Below are 25230 nucleotides of genomic sequence, written 5' to 3'. Positions count from 1 at the left end.
GCTAAGAAATTACAAGACACATCATGGTAATTTCATGCTTCCCTCCAGCTCTGACTTATTAGTGAACTCTACTTCCCAGAACTCCCTGAGAGATCATATGACTGTGGCACCATCACCAACAACCAATCATTGTTCAGCCTATACCAATTCAGAAATACCAATTTGCTTCACTTGCCTCATTTATCACATGATATCATCTGGTAGAGCTACAGAGCGTTCCATCCTGTGTTTATTGCTTGTTTGTGTATCGGACTCTGTTTCTGTGTTTTTTTACTTTTCCTTTTTGCCTTAACGCTTTTTGGATCATGTTTGCCTTTTTCTGTCTTTATTATGTTTGTCCCTTTTTGCATTTGGCTTGTTTTGGATTTGATCTATGCCTGTTTATTGACTATGGCTATTAAGCCCATTAAAACTAGTATAGCCTCATTTCCTGATTTTACCCGCAAGTGTGTGGCCAGTTCCGTATTGTTTTAAATCTGCTAAACATTCTTGTATTGTACGCTCAGGCTTGTATTTCCTTGGCATTTAGAAAATTCTAGAAGATTTAGAAAACGTAGATTTGAAATTATTTGGATTCTTGCACTGAAAAATGTTTTTAAATTTTTTGTTAGACAATTCAATCTGTTTTCAAAAGCAGACTCTTTTTTCCTGATATTTTTTTCATTTTGTGTCATATTCGATTTTCACACATAATATGAATGGACCAATAGTTGAACCTCAGATTGAGGAGGAACAATGCAGATTCCGTCCCAGCCATGGAACAGGGGGCATGGAAGTTTGCCAACCCCGTCTACATCTGTTTCGTTAGAGAAGCTGTTCTCCAAGATATCCTGTGGGAGGTCCTCCAGGAGTATGGGGTGCCACTATTCCGGACCATTCAATCTCTGTACTCCTGGAGTGAGAGTTGTGTCCATACACTCAGCATTAAGTCAAGATTGTTCAGTGTTAGCGTTGGACTCCACCAAGGTTGTGCCTTGTCTCCACTCCTGTTTGTGATATTCATGGCCAGGGTGTGAAGGCGTAGCCAAGGTCAGGAGGGCATTATGTGTGGAGGCCGGAGGAAAGGTCTCTGCTATTTGTGGATAATGTTGTCCTTTTGGCTGGATTGCATGAATACCTCCAGCTCTCACTGGAGCAGAGTGTAAAGTGGTTGGTATGCAGATCAGCACCTCCAAGTCTGAATCCATGGTCCTAGCCCAGAAAAGGACGGCAGGCCCACTCCAGGTAAGGGGAAAGGACCTGCCCCAGGTGGAGGAGTTTAAGTATCTTGGGGTCTTGTTGATGAGTGATAGGAAGAGGGATGGTGAGATCAGCCGCAGGCTGGGACAGACAGCAGCAATAATGCGGTCACTGGACTGTAGTGGTGAAGAGGTAATGTCTTCTAAACAAATCTATGAGATACTTTTTTCACACTACTCATCTTGTCTACTGCAGTGGCAGTCACAGATAATGGAACTTCCTAATAAACTCCTTCATTCTGTTTATATATGTTTATGTTTGGCTAATTATGTAAACAATATTGTAAAAAAAAGTTGAAAACAGCAGAAGTTGATTTGAAGTGTTTTGAGGTTTGAATTGAAAATATTGATTTTGTTCATCTAAACTAAAACCTTGCTTTGAAATGTTTCACTGAAAGCATTTTTTGAGTTGAATTAAATCACTTGTTACCACATGATTTTTTTAGGCTAAACTAACGAGCCAGAGAAGCATTAAAAATAGAATGGTAAATATTTATTGTATAGGAACAAAAGAGGTGACGGAAACCTAAAAATCAAGTACTTTAATATTATCTAGCAAAATGAAAAAAAAAAACAGATACTGTAAATGCTTAGTTTACCTGATGTGCCTTATTTGGCCACATGTTCTGATCCATATCACACCTAATATCTTCTCTTGCTTATACACATACAAATTATCACTTGCTTATTATGTTATGAGCCTATAATGGACCATTCAGTGTGAAAAAAATAACAGAAGTGACCCCTTTTATAGATCATCAACACCTGTAAGACTTCAGCTCAGCTCAACACAGAGGAGGAAAGAGAAGACATTTGGAGAAATAGCTTTGACAATATTTCTGCTCACACACTAACTATTATATATAACTTGCTTTTAGTGCTTCATTCTGTCCATCAGACAGAAGGTTTTTCTGCAAGGAAAGGTTTGTTATTTGAAGCTGACGCCACTACAAGCTTCAAGAGAATGCGATCATAGCAAAACTGACAGTAAAGAATAAAAATACATAACTATGTATAAAAGTCACAGAACAATTTAGAATCCAGCAAGTTGTTTTCAAAGTATAAAATCCAAATTAAAAATTGTATTTTGTATTTCAAACATGTGTAAGAAGACTGTCAAGTGTTGGCCCTATCATCAGGAGACTCTGATCCCTGGTGATGCTACATACCATATGTGGCTGGAAGTTCAAGAGAAGTTCATCCTACCCACTCTCTCTGAGTGGGTAGGATGCCCCCCCCCGTCTCCCCCCATCTCCCAGTGCCATGCTAGCTAGCATAGGCGTCTTTTAGCTGATGTAACAGAACTGGCGGTTAGCGTTCTTCTCCAAGCGTGTTCTGCTGTTAGCAGCAGTTCAAAAAGATGCAGTGGCACTTCATAGGTCTCAGAGGAAGTCTGTGCTGGCCTGTGCTAGTGCTGGTGGTATAATGTGACTAGGGGAGTCCTAACTAGTGGGTGGAACTGGATACAACTAAAATGAAGTAACAAATATTGATCACTATTTAATATTACTTCATTTGGCATCTGTCTGATAGAGACACAGGAGTTAGAGACTCCTCGGTCGTTGACTTCTTGGTCTCCGATGCCTAAATGAGGCAATCCTGACTTCTGACCGATGCAGGCTGTTAATATCCCAGTTGGACATTCCTGACTCTGCAAAGAGTTGGGTTTGTGGTACACTACTTATTGATACTGTCTCCCTTGAGCTCCTACAAATCACTCCAGAGTCTGAGTTACTTGTAAGAGGATCATCTTGGAGTTTTACTGCTTTCAGTGTCTCAGATTTTTCTGAGAGGATCTTAAACCATTTTGGGGTGAAGTGGCAGAAGATGACTCCATAGTTGGAGACCATAATGCCAGAGATCTGGACGATGGGACGTGATTCATATTGAGTGATAAAGATTGGAATAAAGCAAAGCCAAGCAAACAGATGGATGAGCATACTGAAGACTATAGGATCAGTCTCGTTATCTCTCCCCTTGAAGGCCAGTCCAAAACTTAGCACAGCTAGTAAAGCAATGTAGACATGCATCGCACCAAAGCCATACATAGAGCCCTGAGTGCACAGACGGTTCATGGTAAGTAAGTGAGTTTTTGATTGTGTCTCCTCAACATTAACAGGATCAAATATCATCCAGAAGATACAGATGAGAGCTTGAATAGCAGTGAGGATTCCTATGATGACAAAGGGCTTATCAAACTTTCTTAGTTTGCGCTGCTTTGCAGGATTAGAGGACATTAACTCTAAGAATGTGTGAAAGGCCTTAACCAGAATGCAGGACACACAGAGAGTGAACCCAAGACCATACACGATCTGTTGAGCTCTGCAAATATGGATGTTTGGGCTGCCTAAGAAAAGTATTACACCTCCAAAACTCACCATCAGGCCAAATTTCATCAGACATGAAAGTAACTAAGATGTCCTTTATGATGTGTTTTTCTCTGTGTAGAATGTAAAAGATAAATGAGAACACCAGCAGTAGTGCACCTATTACTGTTCCAATCATCACTACAATGGAATAAGCTGAAGACCACTCCAAAAACCAAATATTCCATTTCTGACACTCCTTTGACCCTGGAAGAGACCAAGAGCCTTCTGGACATTTCTGACATGCAAGTTGATCTGTGGAGAGAAAGAAAGAGAACATACAATAGTCAGACGTAGAATGTAGACAGAAATATTTTCTTCCTTTTTTCCTCAACATCAAACATGCCAGTTTGCATGATAGCTACAAACCTGCTTCTTCCAATCTCTAAGACCGAACTACTGCAAGAGAGCAGTTGTTTTGGCCAAAAGCATTTTAGATTGTATAGCAGGACATTTCAGGCTGCTAAACTGTGGATTTTGTTTTTGGTACTGTTAGCTGTGACTTACAAAAAATTAGGAACTTCTGCTTTATGACAAAACTTAAAAATCCAATATATTCTTCCTAAGGAAAAAAGGCTGAAAGCAAGCTTATTTTCTGTTTTTCATATTAAACCAGCAAAACAGTTCTACATTTTTAGGAAATGCAAGAAAAACAGAAAACATCCACATTCAAATGCCCATATAAACTCAAGACTGAAAAAGCTGACTAAAATAGTATGTGATTAAGAAAATGGACAATACATAATAAAGATACTACAACTACAACTACAACCCCTGATCTATATCAACTTTAACTGAAAGTCTTAATGTCTTAAATAAACAGAAACACTGAAAAGTACTTTTTTGTATTATACAAATACCAATATTAAAACTTCTGGAGTCTGGAGGAGGTTTAAAATTGTATGTATAAAATTTAATCATTGTTAAATAGTTGTTACCAATGCACAATTGGTTTAAAACAGCCCTTAAGGAATGCCACGTATGGCCATTAAATTTCTTTCTCTGTGTCAAGAGAGCATGTGCCCAATGAGAACTGAAAAAGATGAAAAACATCTGATGCAAGTCCATTTTTAATAAAGCTTGTTTTATCTTGAACTAAAAAAGAATATTTCATTTCAATCGAGTTTCTAGCACTTGAGCAAATCATTTAATTTTAGTATTGGAAAATCAATACATGTTGGTAATTGGAATGTATTATTTGAAATTGCATGACAATTAATTTGAAATAAAAGGGCCAAAAGCTAAATAAAACTCTGGCAGCATATTGTTATCTATATTACCTAATGTTTCACAGAGTTGCAGGTTATTAACCTCCACTGGATCAGACATTGGAGCACAAAAGCAGCTTGGTTGCACAATAATTTGGCAGTAGTTCTAACCATGTCATAAATAACATTGTGTTCCATGTATGAGTAAAGACTTTAGTCAGTACCTTAACATTCAGATCTAACACCTAGAGACATAATACTTTCCACTATGCCACTATTTATTACACAAAGTTCGAAGCTACTGGTGATTTACTATTTGCTAAAACTAATCACATTGTTCTTTCATCTTTTTGAAAAACATTCTATTTTAAAGTAAGGTTTAACTGAAGTGCCATCAAGAAGCATTCTTTTAACCGGATCACAAGTCAGCTAATAATGACCTAATGGTAAGAAAATTCTGAATAACATCAAAATCAAAAACTTTTTTTGAATAATTTTTTGGACATAGTGGAAAAATCTAGAAGGAATGCCACACAGTCAGTAGTTAATGCTGAGGGTACCAAAAGCTGTTTATTCCCCCTAATTACAGCAGTTATGTCCACTGTATGCAACCAGAAAGCATTTTAATTCACCTGTATTATTAATCTAAATTCAGACAAGTCACGCATTAACTTTATTGTAGAATAATCTTTTAAAGGAGTTGCATAGATACATATAGCAGCATTCCATAGTGCATCAGCCATATTCGGGCCTGTAGCAGCATGTGTGTCAGCAAGGCGGTGCTGAATAATCAGTCACAGCTGGCCCTCACTGACGAATCCCAGCCCTCAGGCAGAGTAAAAAAACACCTCATTCTCACAGATGGGGGTGACCTACAGCTGAGCACCACACTGTGCTGACGCTCCTCACTCTCTAATCTCCCGTCGACAAAAAGCTTCAGAGAGGTCAAGCCTGCCAGAGATCAAATAGGTTAAAGATGTCTGGCAACCCAAAGGTGCTCCCATGCCGCTGCTGAGCCGAATCAACTTTTCTTTTGACTCTCTAGTTGCGTTCAGAGAGTTCATACCATTCTTATACTAAACCCTGTCTTCTATCCCTTTTTCCAAAAATGATGACACTCTTAAATTCACTGCAGCTACGAAGTTGAATCAGTCATTGGCATGAAACCTCAAAGCCAGTGCAGAAGAAATTCTGGTCGTCTGGTGGGATGCTGCTCCTGCTGCTGAACCCTACCCAACCACAGACGGACCCTGCAGTTCCTACTAACCAAGCTCATGGCTGACGATCCCATCAAGGCCTTTCTACCCATGTTTGAGGTGTGGGACAAGAGAGAATTGTGCCAAATGGTGCACTTATCTTACCGTTGATGAGCAGCTAACCTATCTTTCTTTCTACCGGAGGCTGTGTTAATTACAATAAACTGACTGATAATATATTGGCATGGATGGAACTGGTGCCTTTAACAGAATTAAAAAACTACAGCTGGGGCTACAAGCATGGACAAGTGGTTACTCACAGACAAAGTGATGACTGATGCTGTAGGATGTGACTTTCTGGGGTTTGCATGCACTTGCCAAAAGGATAGGCGTCATAAGTACATCCTGGTAATGTTTGATCATGTGGTACCTAAAGGTTGTGCCCCTCAGGAAAATCACCACCAAGGCAATGGCTTAAGAACTAGTTGTGATATTCAACCGATTGGGTTTGCCAAACAAAGTATCCCCTAAATCCCAACCCTGCTACAGGTTGGTGTGAACATAACTCTATGTCAGAAGCAGGATTTGATAGAATTAGCAGACTAGTTCCTTGACATCTTTGAAAACCTCTTAGAAAACACCAAGCAAATTTACCTCATTCAACATGAAATCAAAACGAGGCAGCAGCTTAATTGGACCCCGAGGCCTGCCACTGTGCCATCAAGATAAGGTAAAGAAAATGCTGAGGATGGGATCATAGAACCATCAGAGAAGTGCCCGGTTCAGCACCCTAGTCCTTGTGGCCAAACCACATGGGAGTTGACAGTTCTGCAATTAGGTCTACTGCCTCAATGAAGTTATGTGTTCAAATCTGATACTCTCTCTAGGTCTGATAACCTCATCAACTGTTTGGAGAAAACCTGACACATCTCTCACACAGGTTGCTCTCACGCCTGAGGCCAAATACCAAACACCTTCTCCATACTGGGGGGCCACTGGCATTACTAATTTCTTCCCTTCAGACTGGCCACCTTCCAGCACCTCATGGACATCATCCTCCAGCCCCACCAGCAGTATGCAGCAGAGTATTTATTCACTAGGAGTCCACTGGAGCACCTTGTACACCTGAAAAAGATCATTCAAGCACTAAAAGGCATTGGACTCTCAGCCAACCTCTCCAAATGTCGTCTTTGAGCCTCTCTGCTCTAAAACAGGATAGTATGGCATCAGCCATATCTGAAAATAAATCATGCAATATGACCATGATCCAAAACACACAAGCAAATCAACAACAGAATGGCCCAAACAGAAGATGTACATTTTTACGTGGCTCGCATGGTTTTGTTTGTTTCTTTTTCTCTCTCAGATTTTTTTTTCTTTTCCCCTCTACCTAACAGGTGGATATCCAAGCAGAGGCTGCATCATTGGCGTTCAGCTGGTGCACTTGTCCTCCCATTGGAATCCAGCTACTGTACTCTCATCCTCCAATTGGAATTGCTGCTGACTGAATAGGGGCAGGTTTTTGAAGATAAAAGTGCCTACTTGGGGATGTGTGGGAAGACCATTGTATGCATCTGTGAGGCCATTAGGTTGCTGGCAGTTTGGTGACTGCTGTTTGTGACGGTGTTGTCAAATATATAGCAAATTTGGTTTCTGCCTTGGCCCCACTTTCGCTTTCTCTCTCTCTCTCTCCGATCCCTCTAATTCCAGCATGACGTGTGGACAGGCAGCTTGGGCGTGTCTTTACATTTACTTCACTGTGTAGACAGTGAGGGGTGAATGCCACCTGCTGTATTTTATGCAGGTTAGCTCTGGCTAGGCAGGTTAGGTGTTTTGTTCTTTTCATTTCTTTGGCGCCGTCCATAGTCCACTTTTGCTGCTTGCTTGGTACAGTTTAGCCTTACTCCTTGTGTTACTCAATGTTAACTTCAGTTTTGTCTTTCCATTCACATTGTGTCTTATAGATCAGTCTTGTTAGCCAGTTACATATTTAGGCTAATTGATGCTGCTTAACTGTCTGTTTTTGTATTGTCAGTTGGCTTCCCCCTGCTTCACTGAAACCCATTTATGGTGAATGTTGCACAGTACTGTATTATACACCCTTTTCTGAAAAGTAAAGCATTGTCTAAGTGGTTCTTCTGTTGTTTGTGTCCCTCTGTTCCATCCCTCATCACATACTTCATGTTACACCCCTATTTACCCCAGGTATGTAACATACACTTAAAAAATACATAAAATCTGGAAACAGTTCTGTATAAAACAAGAGGCCAGACTAACTACACAAGACTGATTAGCAGCTGCCAAAAATATATAGCTGACATTGCCAGTAAAGAATATTCTACTGGTTACTAAATATACTTTTCCCCATCAACTGCCTTGATTGTTTGGATTAGATAAAGTTCACATTATATGAGCTATTTATGCAGAAATCCAGATAATGCCTTATGGATTATCTGACAACTGTACATTATTTAAGTGTTCCAGCTGTTTAGCAATTGAACTGCTGACACCTAGCACAATGTGAAATACGAATTCATATTAAAAAGTAGTTCATCAAAGTTTTGCCATGGATGTCAGGGTAAGATTTCAGTAAGACACAGTTCTTTGTGGTGGGACCACAGTTTGCTTCACCTGGGATAATAAAAAGGGGAAGGTAGCTCTAGGACAGCAAAGGGTTCTAAAAGTCTTTACCACCACATATAAGCTGCCACATCACTATGTAAACATACCAAACAGCCATACTATGTTGATATTTAAATAATTAAAGAATGGACTGCAGTGTGATCAATCTTTGCAATCATTTAATGATATTTAAAATTATGGTTCTGTCTCCACAAAACATAAAGGCAAAATGGCGCCACAAGTGGCAGCCTCGGCACAGCGCTCTCTATCCAGACCAGATAAGCACCAGGTCCACACAGATCTGCCCCCTCCTGTCTTAGAGCCTGTGCTGTCCAACTGGCTCCAGTCTTTGCACAGATCTTCAACAGATCCCTGGAGCTGTGTGAAATCCCCTCCTGCTTCAAACGCCCCACCATCATCCCGGTCCCCAAGAAACTCTCCATCCCAGGACTGATTAACTACAGGCCCATTGCTCTGATGTCTGTGATCATGAAATCCTTTGAACAACTGCTGTTGGCCCACCTGAAGGATGTCAAAGGACAACTGCTGGACCCCTGCAGTTTGCCTACCAGGCAAACAGGTGAGCGGATGATGCAGTCAACATGGGACACTACTACCTGCAACATTTTGACTGCCCAGAGACATATGCAAGAGTCCTGTTTGAGGACCTCAGCTCCTCGTTCAACACTATCATCCCTGAAATCCTCTCTTCCAAACCCTCTTATCTCACCATATTCCCGGCACTCAGTCAGTGGATTACTAACTTCCTGACAGACAGGAAACAGCAGGTATGGCTGGAGGAAGTCACTTCTGGTGTACGGACAGTCAGCACTAATGTTCCTCGAGGATGTGTCCTCTCCCCACTGCTCTTCTCTCTCTACACCAAAGACTGCACCTCTGAGGACTCATCTGTTAAACTCCTGAAGTTTACAGACAACGCTACGGTCGTCAGACTCATCCAGGATGGTGACGAGTCTGCATATCAGCAGGAGGTTGAACAGCTGGTCTTCTGGTTCAGTCAGAACAACTTGGATCTGTGGAGATGACTGTGGATATCAGGAAACACCCCTCAGCACTGCTCCCCTCACAATATCCAACAACCTTGTGAACCTTCAAGTTTCAGGGATCTACCATTTCCCAAGGCCTGAAGTGAGAAACCAACATCAACTCCATCCCCAAAAAAGCCTAGCAGAGGATGAAGCCAGTTCTACACTGCAGTCATCAAATCAGTCCTGTGCACATCCATCATGGTCTGGTTCGGAGCAGCCACAAAACAGAATGGGAACAGACTGCAGTGAACAGCAAAAAGTCAGCTGAAAAAATCTTTGGTGCTTCCATGCCCACTCTCCAGGACTCTTCAAGAACCAGGAAACAGGCAGGGAAAATCATTATAGATTCCTTTTTCAACTCCTCCCCTCTGGCAGGTGCTACAGAACCCTATATGATAAGACTGCCAGTCACAGGAGCAGCTTCTTTCCTAATGCCATCCCCCTCATAAATAGCTGACCAATAATATCATCTGCTGGGCCACAGCTACTCCTGTTTTTTCTCCAGATAGTTATAACACGCTGCTTAATACCATTTCATTCCCATACATCATGTAGGTTACTGTTGTTTGCACTACCACACACACTTATGTATACTACTTGCCCCCACATAATCTGTATGTTGCTTGTATATTATAAATTGTCTGTAAATAATATGTACATAGTTTGAATATGACTTGTCTATTTAAGGTCTGCATATTGCTTGTATACAGGAGTGTAGTGTGTATATTGTATATTGCATGTAATACTAGAGAGACACCAACAGCTGGCATTAAATTCTTTGTGTGTCAACATACATGGCCAATAAATCTGATTCTGAAAATCTTCACAGTTGAAACCTGCAAGCCTGGCATCTCTAACAGCTGCACTGAAGGGGGCATTTAAGACCAAAGGCTGGAAAGTATGTGAAGCCTTTTTCTGGGTCTATAAAAGTGTAGGCTACTCAATATCAAGGGGAAGATGATTTCATTTGAAGGAGGTAGGTGCTCTACTCAATTTTTGTGTCCAGACACAGATCAGAAGCTTTCAATTAGATTATACTGCTCAGTATTACTTTATGAGTATATATGCTTACCTGACTCATTAGAATAGTGTCCCTCACTACAGTTAGTACAGATATAGCAACAGGAGATACTTGATATGTTCCTCTCTGTGCCTGGGGGACATGGCTCTGAACACCTGGACAAGGGCACCTTGAGGTAAGGAAAGAAAGTTTTTGGTTACCAGTGTTTTAAATAATGCTAATGCACATTGGACAGACAGAATTTACTTAATTCTCACCGTGCTGTTGGTCCATGGGGTTTTGTTCTCGTCAACCTCAACTTCGCCATTCTCTATGAGAAATCTTCCCACCACATCAGGTATTCTTTCATCACCACTCTTTTTCCACATTATGAGATCATAACCACTCTCAAAATCCCCATATTGATTAAAGGCATATGTCTTACTGTCCAAAGTGAAGTTTACTTTATGAAGAATGTCCACAAGCTGAACACAAAAATTCCAACATAAAAGCATAATCAGATCTCGGCTTATATACACAACAGTTTGACATCAAATGTCAACATAACATTCTGCAGGTATAAACAAGATCAAGTCTTTTAGCCTCACATATCAGGAAAGCTTTCAGACTTCAAGTCTCTTCCATTATCAACACAAAGTGGAAAAGTATGTGAAGCCAGTTTTTTGATCTCGGCACACTCAGTAACCAGTATAGCTCACTGTGAAACTACTCTGCTGAGCAAACCAGCGAGAACACTGGTCAGAACCTTAATGCTGGTCTTGATTAGTGTACCTAATTCTAAAACTCTACTAACTTTACCCTGCGTTTAAGTTGGCTACACTATGTTTTTTTTTTCCTTTCATTTGCTGCAGCTTGCTCTCAGCTAATGCCTATTTAACATACTCAATCAGCTGAGCTGACAAGGAGCCACTAGAGCTCTCTCAGCTCGGACTAAACATCCTGTGAGGCCGTGGCAACTCACAGCATAAAATTTTAAGCAAGAACACACATCCACATGAAATGCAACAGCCTTACCTAACACTGTCTAGCATAAGCAGCCTCAGCCCCTTGCTGCACCTTGGGGCTTGGCCTTGGCCTGTAGCTGTTCCTCAGGGCCCGGGTCTCAGGCAAGGGGTTGTATGTAAATTGTGAGGTTTCTGCAAGGTTAGAGTTTATGTCTGTGTTTATGTTGTATGGTAACAGAAATCTTATTCGAATTTACAGGTTAATTTTTCTAGATTTATGTTTCTAGAAGTCAGAATGGTTTACTGGGCTTTTATAGTCCCAGGGAAAGTTGGGCGTGCCCAGTGTGGACCATTTGGATTGGTCCGTAATAGAGGGAGAAATAAAATATTTTACTATTTTCTTTCTTTTGATATTTGTTGTTTTGTTTTAATGCTGTGGTTGTGATTTTTGTTTCCCTCCTTTTCTTTTGAGTCATTTATGCCTGTTTAGCTTAGCCACTAGGGCTGATAGAATTTAGAGGATTTTTATTAGTAGTATTGTTAATGTTGTTCTTTTCTTCTTCTTCTTCTTATTATTATTATTATTATTATTATTATTAACAACAACAACAACAACAATAATAATAATAATAATAATAATAATAACAATAGATAACTCCCAATTACATCACAGTCCTGTATTAGTAACCACATGTTCTCACTTAGAAGATCAGTGTTAAATTCTGCTCCATGTTCCAGTCTAGTAAGTGGCAGTAATGCACCACATAATAGACTTGCCAACGGTCAAAAAAATGAAGAAGAAGAATCGCTTAAGAGAGGGGAGAGGGTGATACTGCAGACTAACCACTGAGAAGATTGGCTTATTGCTGTTTATAGCACAAAGATTAGGATTTTTAAAGAAATCCCCTCTAAACTGTTTATACTTTGTAAATAGCTTTATTTTTCTTTTCCCTTTATTTTTCTATTTTGTTTTAATGTTGCATTTTTGCACCTTTTCACTAAGCACCAATAAACACTCTTGCACTGAATGTGCTATTTTAATCTGCTGTGTTCCTACCTACAACCACTACCTTCACTGGAGCTAGGTGTGACAGAGAGTAAGGCATTGTAAAAGACTACCCCAGCTGCAGCTGGAGAGGCACTCTGTGTATGCCACCTGAAAAGATATAAACGAAGATTTATTTTGTAATAATCTTGTGTTCTTAGAAGTGCTTGGTTTCCACTACCTAATGCATAATCACATTAGTAGACAAACGAGGAGCCCCTGTCCTCAGGCTGTAAGAACAGCCGTCATAGGACCAATCACAGTCAGAGGGAGGTCTCAAAAAACTTAAACAACCATGTTGTTTCAGGCAAAAACAATGGGCCTCCTTCACCAACTGTTCTTAAGAAGAAATGTACTCACTTACTCAGGTTTATGAAGATTCCGACAGTCACCAATGTTTTCTTATTTGGGATTTGTTCTTAGGTCAGAACAGAATCAACACACACTCAAGAGCACAAAGGTGAGAACAGTTCTGTGGTATAAGAACACGTCATGAATCTGATGTAGACTTTTTCGTAGGACCTTTTTCAAGAACACATTTAAGAACAACTTAGGAAGAGATTGATAAATAAGGCCCAGTGTTTTCATTTGAAGTGAACTCCCACCTTATATTTCTTTTTGTGGTATAACATAAAGGTTGATGTGAACAATAACAAGGAAGTACAAGTTTGATGTAAATGATAACAAGCAAGTACCAGCTTTTGTTTTCTTATTGTTAGTGGTTTTGCTGTATTTACACATGACATACATTTTACCTGCCACGGGAACAAGTTTGTATCTCCAGAGCAGGCAGTGTCGTTACACTGAAGAAGTTTCTTGATGGCATGAGCTACGGCGTATACTGCTATTCTCTGATTGTAGGCGGCTGTCACATTCACAGCATGGATCAGGTAGTCATCGTTCATCCCCAGGGGGTCTGTCACATTACAGGCCAAAGGGGACGTGTACTCCGACCGCTGACTGCAGTTGAATCTCAACTGTTTGTATTCCCTGATAAAATCATTCCTCACTCCTGGGCTTATCGTCAGATTCTTTAGGTAGCCATCAAAACCTGGGATGATTCCTGTAACAAATGAAAAGCCAAAGATTTCTCCCAACTTGTTTATGTCCTTCATCTTCATTATGAACCGTGCCATAGACCATGTGTTACTGGCGATCCAGATTCGAGAAGTATTTGTCTTAATCAGCTCTTGAAAGAGCATTTTCACATGTTCTGGTCTCAACATGAGCAGCACAACTTTGGCAGTGGAGTTTCGGATAACATCAGCCACCTCTGTTATGCGCTGTTCAATATATAAGGAACCTAAGTAATTTGGTAACACTTCCTGGAAATGCACACATATGTTTTCTTTTGCTGAATCAACCAGAAAATGCTGCAGAGCCGGTTCTCCATACTCATCATCTATCGAAACCACTCCGACCCAGTCCCAGTTAAAGTGCTTCATGAGCTTTGCCAGAGCCGTTGCCTGGTATACATCACTTGGAATGACACGGAAAAAAGCTGCATAACGTGATTTGTCACTCAGTGCTGGTGAAGAAGATGTGCAGCTGATCTGTTAAGAGAAAGATGAAGTGGAATTAATCTGTGTGTAATTCAGTGTAGTCTTCTGTTGTAACACTCAAAGTGCTGAAAAGCTTAATACAGATGAAAGTAGCAATGCTGGGTCTTCACGCTATGCATGTAGCAGGAAGTAAAGTAGATCTAAACTCTGCATTGCTTTTGGTGAAAGCTGAGTTCTACAGCAAAATTATAGCACCCTGTTTGTGTTAGTGTTCCCAGATTAGTAATATTTTTGTTTTTGTTTTCCATACTCAAACTAAAAGGGGGTGCTATTCTCACATACTTTGGGCTACTGTCCTGATCTTGTTCTCCTTTGAAAGATATGCTCAGGTTTTTTTCCCCAAAGTCAAAATAATTGTATAAACTATTACATAACACAGAGTTAAAAAATCAATAAATTAAAATGACTAAATTACACACAGTAACAGAGGCTAGAATGGAGGAGTTTCTTTCTGCCTGACTCACAGATCTCTAAACCAAGCAATGCTTATAACTGTAGGTTAGCAAACCCACCTTACCTTCACATACACAGCTGAGCCACAGCACAACCTGTATCTTGTAGTTTTGTCAGCGTTTGCTCGTTCAGTGATTATGTAGCAAATGAGACAATTGTTACTGGTGTGAATAATGGATCATAAAATGGTTTGTGGGAATTGAATCCTGAGACTTCAAACTTACTAATGGTGTATTGTTTCACCATTTTGCTGGATGATTTGATGCCTAAAAATAATTTTAAAACCCTGAAGTGAATGGTGGAATTGTGCCAGTACCAGTACAGTGATCTAGGAGAGGTTAGACAAAAAATAAAAATTGTATTTTTTAAAAAAGGATCAGAATTGGATCAGACCGTAATAAATCCAATATATATAAGTTAAAATGTGCATGAATCGACTCTGATCTGTATCCTTCAATCCATGCAAATGTTAACTATCAGGTATTGGATTTATAATGTTACGCAATTCTGATCCTTTGTTTAAACTGAGAACAACACTACATCGTGCAGCTGGAGCAATATATATATATATATATATGTATATATATACATATATATATATATATATATATATATATATATATAATAGCTATATAATAGCTATAGACATGCACCTGCTGAGCCCTGCTAGAACTGTGGTGGAACTTCTATCAACAGGCCTATATGTATATATATATATATATATATATATATGTATATATATACATATAGGCCTGTTGATAGAAGTTCCACCACAGTTCTAGCAGGGCTCAGCAGGTGCATGTCTATAGCTATTGGCTGCAGCCCAGGGTTTTTTTTTTCATGAGCCCTTTTTAAAATGCCTGAATAAGGTAGAAAATTTGGAGCAAAACAACCACAATATTTCTCACCAGGATCTAACATATTCTATGGTTCTTTTTTCTTTCTGAAACATTCTCTTATCATGAGGCTGCTAAGTAGATTTGCAAGTCTTGGCCCACACCACCAATACACAAAAAATTTGGTTTTAAACTTTGTACTTATTCCTTTCCTTGCTAACCTTGCAGGTTAAATGTATTTGTGAAGAAACACTCGAAAGTAACTAGTAATAACTTTAAAAAGTTAACAAAGCAGCAGGTTGATCTGTGAGTTCTGCTCAAAACTGGAGTAAAAATAAAATAAATAATAATATTTATATAATATAATAAAGGTAATGGTTTATGTATGAATCAGTGATACATATACGAGTATCACTGATTAGACATTTCATGTCAACTAAAGAAAAAACTGTAACATTATCCTGTCAGAAATAGATACATTTTCACAGGTTAGAAAGGAATATCTTGCAGTAAATGCAAACAAATCCAATAATACTAGCTATTAAAACTAACTTAATGTAAATTCATTGGCAGTTAAGGTACTAAAACCCCTTGTTTGCAGCTGATTCCAAACATTATCAGAATCAAAATCGCTCTTAATTTTGTGTTTTATGTCGTACACTATACATTAGCTGTAAGAGCTCCAGCAGAGGGCTAGGACCAAGCGTTCAAAGACCTTAATGACTACAGAGGTCAGGGATACTGGCCAGTAATGTTTATTTTTTTGGGGACTGAAATGATGGTATATGTTTTGAAGCATGTGGGAACAATGATTTGTTGAAGATATTTGTGAAACTTTGTGCTAGTTGGTCACATCCGTGCTTTAGGGAGGATGGAGAGACTAAATCTGGCTCTGGATCTTTTCTTACATTTTGTCTGCTGAAAAGTCTATTGATGTCCTGTTTATTAGTGGTAAGATGGCCTTTCCCTCTGAAGCTGCCTGAGTTGAGCTAAAAACCTTGGTTTATTGCTTTGATAATCAGAAGCAGTTCTTCTGTTTTGTTGCATAGAGGCTGCAGATTGGAAAGGAATAAAGATGGTAAAGGGGTACAAAATCCACATCATCTGAGGATGCATTTTGGATACAGAGAATTCTTATTTTGGGTCTTCATTTTATGTGTCCATCTCGATTCCAGACAGAAGTAAGACCTTTGTTTCTAAAGTCCAAGAAAGTCAGAGATTTTTGAAGCTCCAGCTTGTATGAATCATGTCTTATGGTGATGCACAAGAAATAATGATGTTAATAATGATGATGAAGTTGCATTATAGGTGCTGTTTCATCAGCTGAAACCACCCAAGTAGTTACCTACATCATTTACACCAAGGTCACAGGTGAAAAAGATTGAAAAACATTATTAAATTTGATAATTACTAAGAAAGTTTTTGCTCACAAAACTGCTGCTTTTTATTAAATGCTAGGTAGCTTGTGTGAGCTTGCTATCAAATGTTAGCTAACAATTGGGGAAACCATAGTTGTAGGTAGCTATATAGACAGCTTGTGAGCAAACATACTCATAATCACTGACACATTGTTGTTTTATCATGAATGATCAGCTTAAATTACCCAAAATTCATAATTAAAACAATAAAATGTAGTATATGTTGAATAATGATTATTATATATTATTTTTAAGCCCATGAAAGTACTAAAATGATCAGCAATCATCCATGGCTTCTGGTTAGTGTATGTGGTGATGGTCTTGAAGGAAGTCACACCATCCATGCACTTGCTAATGTAGCAGCTGCCTTGAAAATGTTCTAGGCTGTGTGCTCAAAACAGTCCTAAAGTACTTATATCCCCCCTTAGATCTGGTTCTCACCTGTTTCAGAACTGGCTTGAGAAGAGGTTTATATGCTGGAATTAATGTAACAGCAGGGCGGTGGGGCTCAGCCCATCAACATTGGTGTAAACAAGGTTCAATATGTTTACTCTTTGAATCACAAAACGAACGCGCTGGTAGAATTTGGGCAGCACCAACTTCAGATTTCAGGATGCATCAGGATGTGCGGTCTGTAGGTAACTGATTGCCCCATAGAGATCATTCAGCACTTTCTTTTATGTTAGCTGTAAATGAAATGTACACGCCGACAATGAGCATGTAGGTAAATTCTCTGGGAAGGTACAATGGCCAAGTCTTTACAGTCATGCACTCTACCCGCATGAGCCGTGACTCGATACTACTACTGAATTTCTGCAACATTTGTCGTAGGTGTAGTTTTACTGGACAGTACTGCTACATTGTTGGTGCAGGGAATTGTTAGTCCCATTAGCTGAACAGCTACGTCTGAAAAGCTGTCGCTCAGCCACATCTCCATGACAACAAAAATGCGGCAGTCCTGGAGTTCACACTGGAAAGTTAGCTGTAGTCTGAGGTGATCAGCAAGATCCTCCCCACCTGCCCCCTGGCTGACAGGTGTCCTGCGCAGCAACTGACAAGAGCTAAGGAAGGCTGAGAGAAGGTGGAGGAAATCCCAGTTCTCACTTGAAGTTACTGCTGCAAAATCATCTTTCTACAGAGGGAAACTGGAAGCATCAGCATCTGATCCACGCAAGCTCTTTAGCATTTTCTCCTCTCTTCTAAACTTCCTCCTTCCCCTCCACCCTCTTCTCTCTCCCCTGAGGATTTTGTCAAAAATTCTTGAACATGCAGTCTATAATCAACTGTCGCTCTTTCTCACTTAGAACCAGCTCCAAGACCCCAACCAGTCTGGCTTCAAACCAGCGCACTTAACAGAAACGGCCCTTATAGCAGTAACTGAGAAGCTCCAGGCAGCAAGATCAACCAAACTGTCATCTTTTCTGATTCTTCTCGACCTCTCAGCAGCTTTTGACACGGTCAGCCATACAATCCTTCTGGATGTCCTCACCAACCTTGAAATCACTGTCTCTACATGGAAATGGTTCAAGTCCTATCTGGAGGGTCACTTTGATCAGATAACATGGAAATGGTCCACATCCTCTCCATACTCTCCACTGGTGTCCCATGAGGCTCAGTGCTAGGTCCTCTTCTCTTTTCACTTTACACTCATTATCTTGGTGATGTAATTTCCTCTCATGGCTTCTCTTACCACTGCTATGCTGATGACACTTAATGCTTTCCCTTCCCACCTTCTGATGCCGGTTTCCAGTTGCATCTTGGCATGTCTGACTCACATCTCTTCATGGATGGCAGCTCACCACCTGAAGCTCAATCCTAGCAAGACTGAGCTGCTATTCATCCCTGCAGCTACAGGTCCTCATCATGATCTTGTCATCTCATTTGAGAACTCTCTGATCGTTCCCTCTGAAGTTGCAAGAAGTGTTGGTGATAGATATGTTTGCCCGTGTTTCTGTTGCACATCTTTTGTTTTGGAAAACTGACTACAATAAACAAAAGCACCATACTTTTAAGACCCAAAGCAGCTGCTGCATCAGAGACATGCTGCTGCTATTTAATGTTGTTCTTCAAGAAAGTATATTGGAAACTTTCTATTCACCACATTGCATAAGTTAGGTTTTGGAGAATCATTTATTATAAATCCTTTACACCACACCCACGGCCACAGGCAATACTGATGGAATAACGTCTCAAAATTTGACACTGCGCAGAGGCACTAGGCCCACTCTTTCCATTCCTGTTCTCACTTTTTATTAAACTGTTAGCTGCCACTCTCTGCCAAAATGCAAATATCAAAGGTATTTGGGCACCAACCCTAGAACACCAAATCTGCCTATATGTAAATGACATTTTGCTTTCTGCAAAATCCCACCTCTTTAGTTCATGAGACTATCCAAACAATTGAGAAATACTCCAAAATATACAATGACTCAGTGAATAGGACAAATCAACCATCCTGTCACTCAATATGAAGGTATTAAACACAGAAGACCAGACCCTACCTTTCCACCAAAGTACTCAACATGTAACATATTTGGGCATCAAAAAGCCACTACTCAAAAACATAACCAATGACCTTCAATGTTGATGAACTTTCCACTTTCGCTTTTTGGCAGAATATCAGAATATCAAAATGCCAATATTACTAAAAATAAACTACCTATTTTCAATGATTCCCATTCAACCCACATTACCCTGGTTTAAATCTATAGATTCTATTAACTCCAAATCTTATTGCAAAAACAAACCTTGAAGAATTAAACTAACCATGTTACAAAAATCTAAATCACGTGGAGGCCTCGAAGCTCCTAATTGTCAACAATATTTTTTTGCTAATCAATTGCAGTACATTATCAAAGGGATTAAGCATCAGTCAGATGAAACTTGGGGAGAAACAGAACAAACCCTAACCAATGAAATCCAAACCTCAGGCTTACTTTTTATCAGCCAAACACTCAACCACCACCCTGATTTACAAATCCAGTGACAGCTGCCACCCTGACAACTTGGCGGAGAGTATACATAAACTACATCAAATATATCAACTACATATCCATATGGCATAACCATGACTTCCAATTTACCCAAAAAATCCACATTTCCACTAATAGATAGAAAAAAGTATAACAAAGTTTAAGCACATCTTTCAGAAAATGAATTTTATATCATTCTCACATCTAACCCAGATCCAGGCATTGAGAGCAATCTTACCTATTACCTATAACATATGAACTTACCTCCCCAATTTCAAACTTTGTTAATATCTCCTCTACAAATAAGCAAATAAATGTTCAGAATTTATGTTAGCATCCAAATTGGACTCAATGGATATACATATCGTCTAGGAGATGGGAAGACGATTTCAGCAGTGAGTTTAAGGGAACAGCAGTGGGATTGTGGAAGTAGCTGTGGACTGAATCAGGTGATGAGAGCCAAGTAATACTGGGAATTTTGCTAATATTCAAATAAGTGAATTTTACATGAAACATATTATCAGAAGAATTACATGAAGAAAATCTCAGTTCATAACAGCAAGGAACAGCATGAATTATAGCTAAAAGTTGCCTGGTACTATGTTAAAATCCCCTTGACAGGTCCTACTTGTTTAATGAAAAAATGCTGTGGTAAGACAAATGACACCAATACCAATCTTTATAATTATAAGCCATCCTAGAGGAGTTAACTATTTAAAAAGCATATTTTTGACAGCAAGGGGTCTTTAAGTGTGTGTCTGATAGACATTTAATGGGCATAATATGCAAAATGAGTACAAACATGGGAAAGAATTGTGGCTATAAGAACTGGCTTCCTGATGATTTGCTGCTAGTATGCCATGTTAAAGTCCATAACACTGTATCAGTGATGTTTAAAAAAGTGATATTTTGGCATCTCATGTCATATACTTTTTGGCTATATTCCAGAACCCCTTTAATCCCAGAGATGCAACTAATATTACCTGGGGAATCATGTAGATGCTGAGTAGTTTGGCCACAGGAATGGACAGCTCAGAGTATCTCTCTCCTAAGAATGCCTTCACTGGCGAAGAAAAGTTTGAATTATCAGTGAGGACTGGAAGGGACTTGTTAATAGAGAGCATGTGCTCCACGCACTGTAAGGCTTTGGCAGCGTATACACAGGGATCACACATCAGATATCCAAGCCGAATCCCAGGAAGAAATCCAGAGTCATTGATTGTTTCGATGGTGTGAACTGCAGCTAGAGAGTGTACAAAGGGAATGAGATCAAAGCTGGAAAAGAGACAGAAAGAGAGCAGGTTACAGTGTTGGTGTATTTAATAATAAAAAAACAACAAAAAAGCCATTAAACTCTCACTTACTCTGTGCAGGTATATTTATACGGTCGAACCCGATCCTGAAGGTCTTTTACTTTAGTGTGAACTGAGGCCAAAATCCCAAGGATGATGTCTCCAGGTGCATACACAATGGACCTCCAACCCCGACATTACAGCCACCCACAATGCACAAAAACACAGAGAAGATACACATGACGCCATTTTGTGAATGTCACTGAGGGAAACTAGGTGAGGAATTACAGGAAAAATGAAACCATCAACAGGAAATATTTAGGATAACAGGATCAACATAGCAAAGGGCAGAACCTGCTTAGTCTAAAGATAGCATGATAAGCTACTGTGTACAAAAACGTTGTTCTAGATCTCTAAGCACTGTACCGTAGTCCGATGAACTGTAACTTGTTTGTTTTGGGACATTATATTTATTTTGTTCTCAAGTCACAAAGCATGGTTTCAAAATTCGAGAGAACAGTGATGGCTATTCCACACATTCTAGAAATGATGCTCCTAATTATACCATACCATCTTTTGTCTTGTCTTCTTAGAAAAAAAAAGCCTCAAATTGTCAAACAGTCTGAGATTCACACATTTCATTTACCTAATTGACACAGAAAAGCAGGGTCAGTGAGTAGTGTATAGATACATTGTATCTTTGATCAGTCTTTTATTTAATGACTAGGGGTGAATTCATTTCATATTATTATTTAAGAATTTAATATTACTTTCTTGTAGTGTTTCCAGTAGTGAGTTCCAGCTCGCTGGTGCACTGTAACTAAAAGCAGATTTTCCCAGTGCAGTAAAAACCCTCGGTACCTGGCATGTGATCCAACCACTGCAGTGAGTCTGATAAATACCATTATTTACAGACATCATTGAAGTAATATATTCTGGCATATGGCCGGAGAGTGCTTTATTAATAAAAATAAACCAGTGTGTTTCCCGCCGTGTGGCTTGTGAGGGCAGTGATGAGTGTTATATGGGTCTCCAGTAATGAACCTCAGAGCAGAGCGGTTTGAGGTAACTGGCAGATGCGTGTTTGTAAATTACATCACTGTAGTCTCTGACAGATAGCAAGGTTGCCTCAACAGTTCTTTTTCTTGCATACACGGGGAAACAGGATTTATTTCTATATAGGTTTGTGTAAAGACACAAACAATGTCACAATGTCACAAATGTAGGAGTACAGAAATCACACAGCAAGGCATAGAACCTCTTTATTCTAAAGAGAGCACAATCAACTGCTGTGAATGAAGCATTGTTTTAGGTTTCTAAACACAAAGTATGTTTTTATCAAAATGCTGAACCCTGTTAAACTGTGACTTTTGCTTTTGGTCTTTATACTGACTTTACACATTTTAAAACGAGATACCTGGTTTCAAATGTCACGTAAGCAGTAGTGCCATTAAACAGATGAATGGAGCACAAAAGCATCACAGAAATGACGTACTTAATAACACCATACTGACCTTTGGTCTATATGTTGGTCTGTTAGGAAAATATTGATTTTTTTCAGTTACTTGAGATTCATAATTATTTAAGAGTCTTTAAGAAAAAGTCTACATAATTCTTTGTGATAACTGTTTTACTGGGTTCTCTTCATCTACTGTTATGACTTAAATGAAGATCTGATCTTATTTTTGGTCAAATTTATGCTAAATGTTAAATTAATGCTAAAGGGCAAGGCCTTTGACAAAGTTATGACACATTCGTTTTAGTTTTTATGTTTTTTTTTTTGTTTGTTTTTTTTTCAATGTTAAACTAGCAAATAAGTAGAAATTGTGCACTAAAATTAGCAAAAAAGTTATACTGAAGTTTGTTCCATGTACAGATTGGGCCTTATTCTCCAATATCTAAGTTTGTATCTAAGGTCCAATGTGTTGTGTAGTATTAGGAATTTCATTTTAACTTTTGGGATCATTATTTCCCAAAACCTTCTGTATAAGCTAGTGGTCAGCAAGGGAGATAATAGTTCTAGAAGATTCTGTGCAACAAAGTGATGAACTGTAATTGTCACCTGCTGTTATCAAAGACCTGAGCAGAACTGGGCAGAGTGTGGAAATTTGATGTGATGTTTTAAAGTCGATGTCTCCACCTGGTGACTGAAACTGACCACAACCTGCACAGTGTACTGGAGGCAAGTGTAACAAAGCAGAGAGAGTAACTATGGTAGATTTTTTAAAACACCTGTGATAGATTATCTTAATTGGTCAGTATTTTTTAACAGACACTGACTAAGTAATGGCCAATCTAAGTATTCCTGTTTATATACAGTAAACATTTACTAACAGAGTCTGTTATTATATTAAAAGAATGGTTTAACAAAAGTGAAAATGTACAGTATTTGTTAACTTTTCTGCGTTCATGGAAAATCCAATTTTAATCCAATTATTTGTAACCATGGTGCTCTCTACATAAAGAGAAATTAAAGAGTCTTAGTAAAGTGTTGGGATTCCACAAGCTGCCAGAGCAGAACAGATGGAGCTCTTCCAAAAGATATTCCCTCATATGGAGTTTTGGTCATGGTGGTGAAGAGCACCGTGTAACAGATGCTCAACTGGGTTGAGATCTGGTGACTTCAGCATATGAATCATTTTCCTGCTCATGATGGGCGAGACCACTCCCATCAGGATACAAATCTTCATCATTAAACAAAGGAGATCAGTCAGAATAACTTTCAATTGATTTGCATTAACCCTTCCATCTAAGAGGACAAGTAGACTTAAGTGATCCCTTGATGACCTTGAATCTTGAACATTGTAATTCTCACTCTCTCTCAGTCTAAATAGATTAACTGATTTAATACAATAAATCATCTTCTCTCAGATATAAAGAACTGCTGTGTTACTTTACTGGATGAGTACTGTTTACATTTTATGGAAGCCTCTAGTGTTGACATGCAGTTGTGTTATGCCCTGATTTGACAGGATGAACCAGTTAATGACCTGCAGTCCTACTCACATTATTTGTCAAATAAATAGGCGTTCACCATATCACTTCATCATCATTTGATCTTGTTACTCACTGTATGCTAGAAAATGCCAAGAACACATAAATGCCATCTGCACACATGATAAATGTCACGCGTCCCTCTGGCTCTGACTCGTTAGTGAACTCCACTTCACAGAACTCCCTGGGAGATCATGTGACTGTGACACCGTTACCAACAACCAATCGTTGCTTGATTTTGGAAGCAAGCATCTGGCCAGTTCTGTCTCCAAACAGATAATTAGCCTTCTGTTTTTCTGTTTTTAGATTCTAGAATATTTTGAAAACACGAAAACACTAGCACTGAAAAATAATTTGAAAATATTTTTTAGACAGTTGCATCGGTTTTCTGAAGCAGCAGACACTTTTTTTTCCCCTGATATATATATATATATATATATATATATATACACACACATATACGTATATATACACACACACATATATATGCATACACATTTATTTTTCATTTTATGTCAGTTTAAATTTTCATACATAATATGTATGACGCTATTTGAAAAACATTGACAATGACATTAGCAAAATTACCACCAAAACAATGCAAACTGAAAGACAATTTTTTGTTCATTTAATATACATTATCCATGTAGCAACATATACACACAAACTCCATTTCTGGAAAAGTTGGGACATTTTGTAAAATGCAATAAAAACAAGAATCTGTAATTTGTTAATTCTTTACCTAACTGACATGAAACTAATGTTTTGGCTGACCAACTTGATATTTTGTAAATGTAAACAAAATTTGAAATTGTGAAAACATTTGCAGAAATGGGTTTTTGTTTAGCATGACTATTTCTGCTCACATGCTACCTATTAAATATAACTTCCTTTGATGCCGCAATAAGAAAACTGTAAGATTACTGTAACCCACTGACCACTGATCTGTCGTTCATTTGGCCTCTATTCAGTGGATTCATCCTAACTGTGTTATGAAGTACTTATAAAACACAA

General features: G+C 38.9%; 1 protein-coding gene across 1 annotated transcript; it reads right to left on the bottom strand.

Annotated features, from left to right (window-relative positions):
* Positions 1-2782: 2782 nt before the first annotated feature.
* LOC118801863 (G-protein coupled receptor family C group 6 member A-like) lies at positions 2783-21795 on the bottom strand. The gene is given in 8 exon segments (XM_036562257.1): positions 2783-3659; positions 3661-3859; positions 10752-10869; positions 10958-11164; positions 13445-14242; positions 20914-21205; positions 21295-21405; positions 21788-21795. Coding segments are annotated over 8 exon segments (2610 nt in total).
* Positions 21796-25230: the final 3435 nt, after the last annotated feature.

Source organism: Colossoma macropomum, unplaced genomic scaffold (assembly GCF_904425465.1).
Source record: "Colossoma macropomum unplaced genomic scaffold, Colossoma_macropomum, whole genome shotgun sequence".
NCBI classification, from domain to species: Eukaryota; Metazoa; Chordata; class Actinopteri; order Characiformes; family Serrasalmidae; genus Colossoma; species Colossoma macropomum.
Note: the sequence above shows the minus strand (reverse complement) of the source record. Positions and strands in the feature narration are given on the sequence as shown.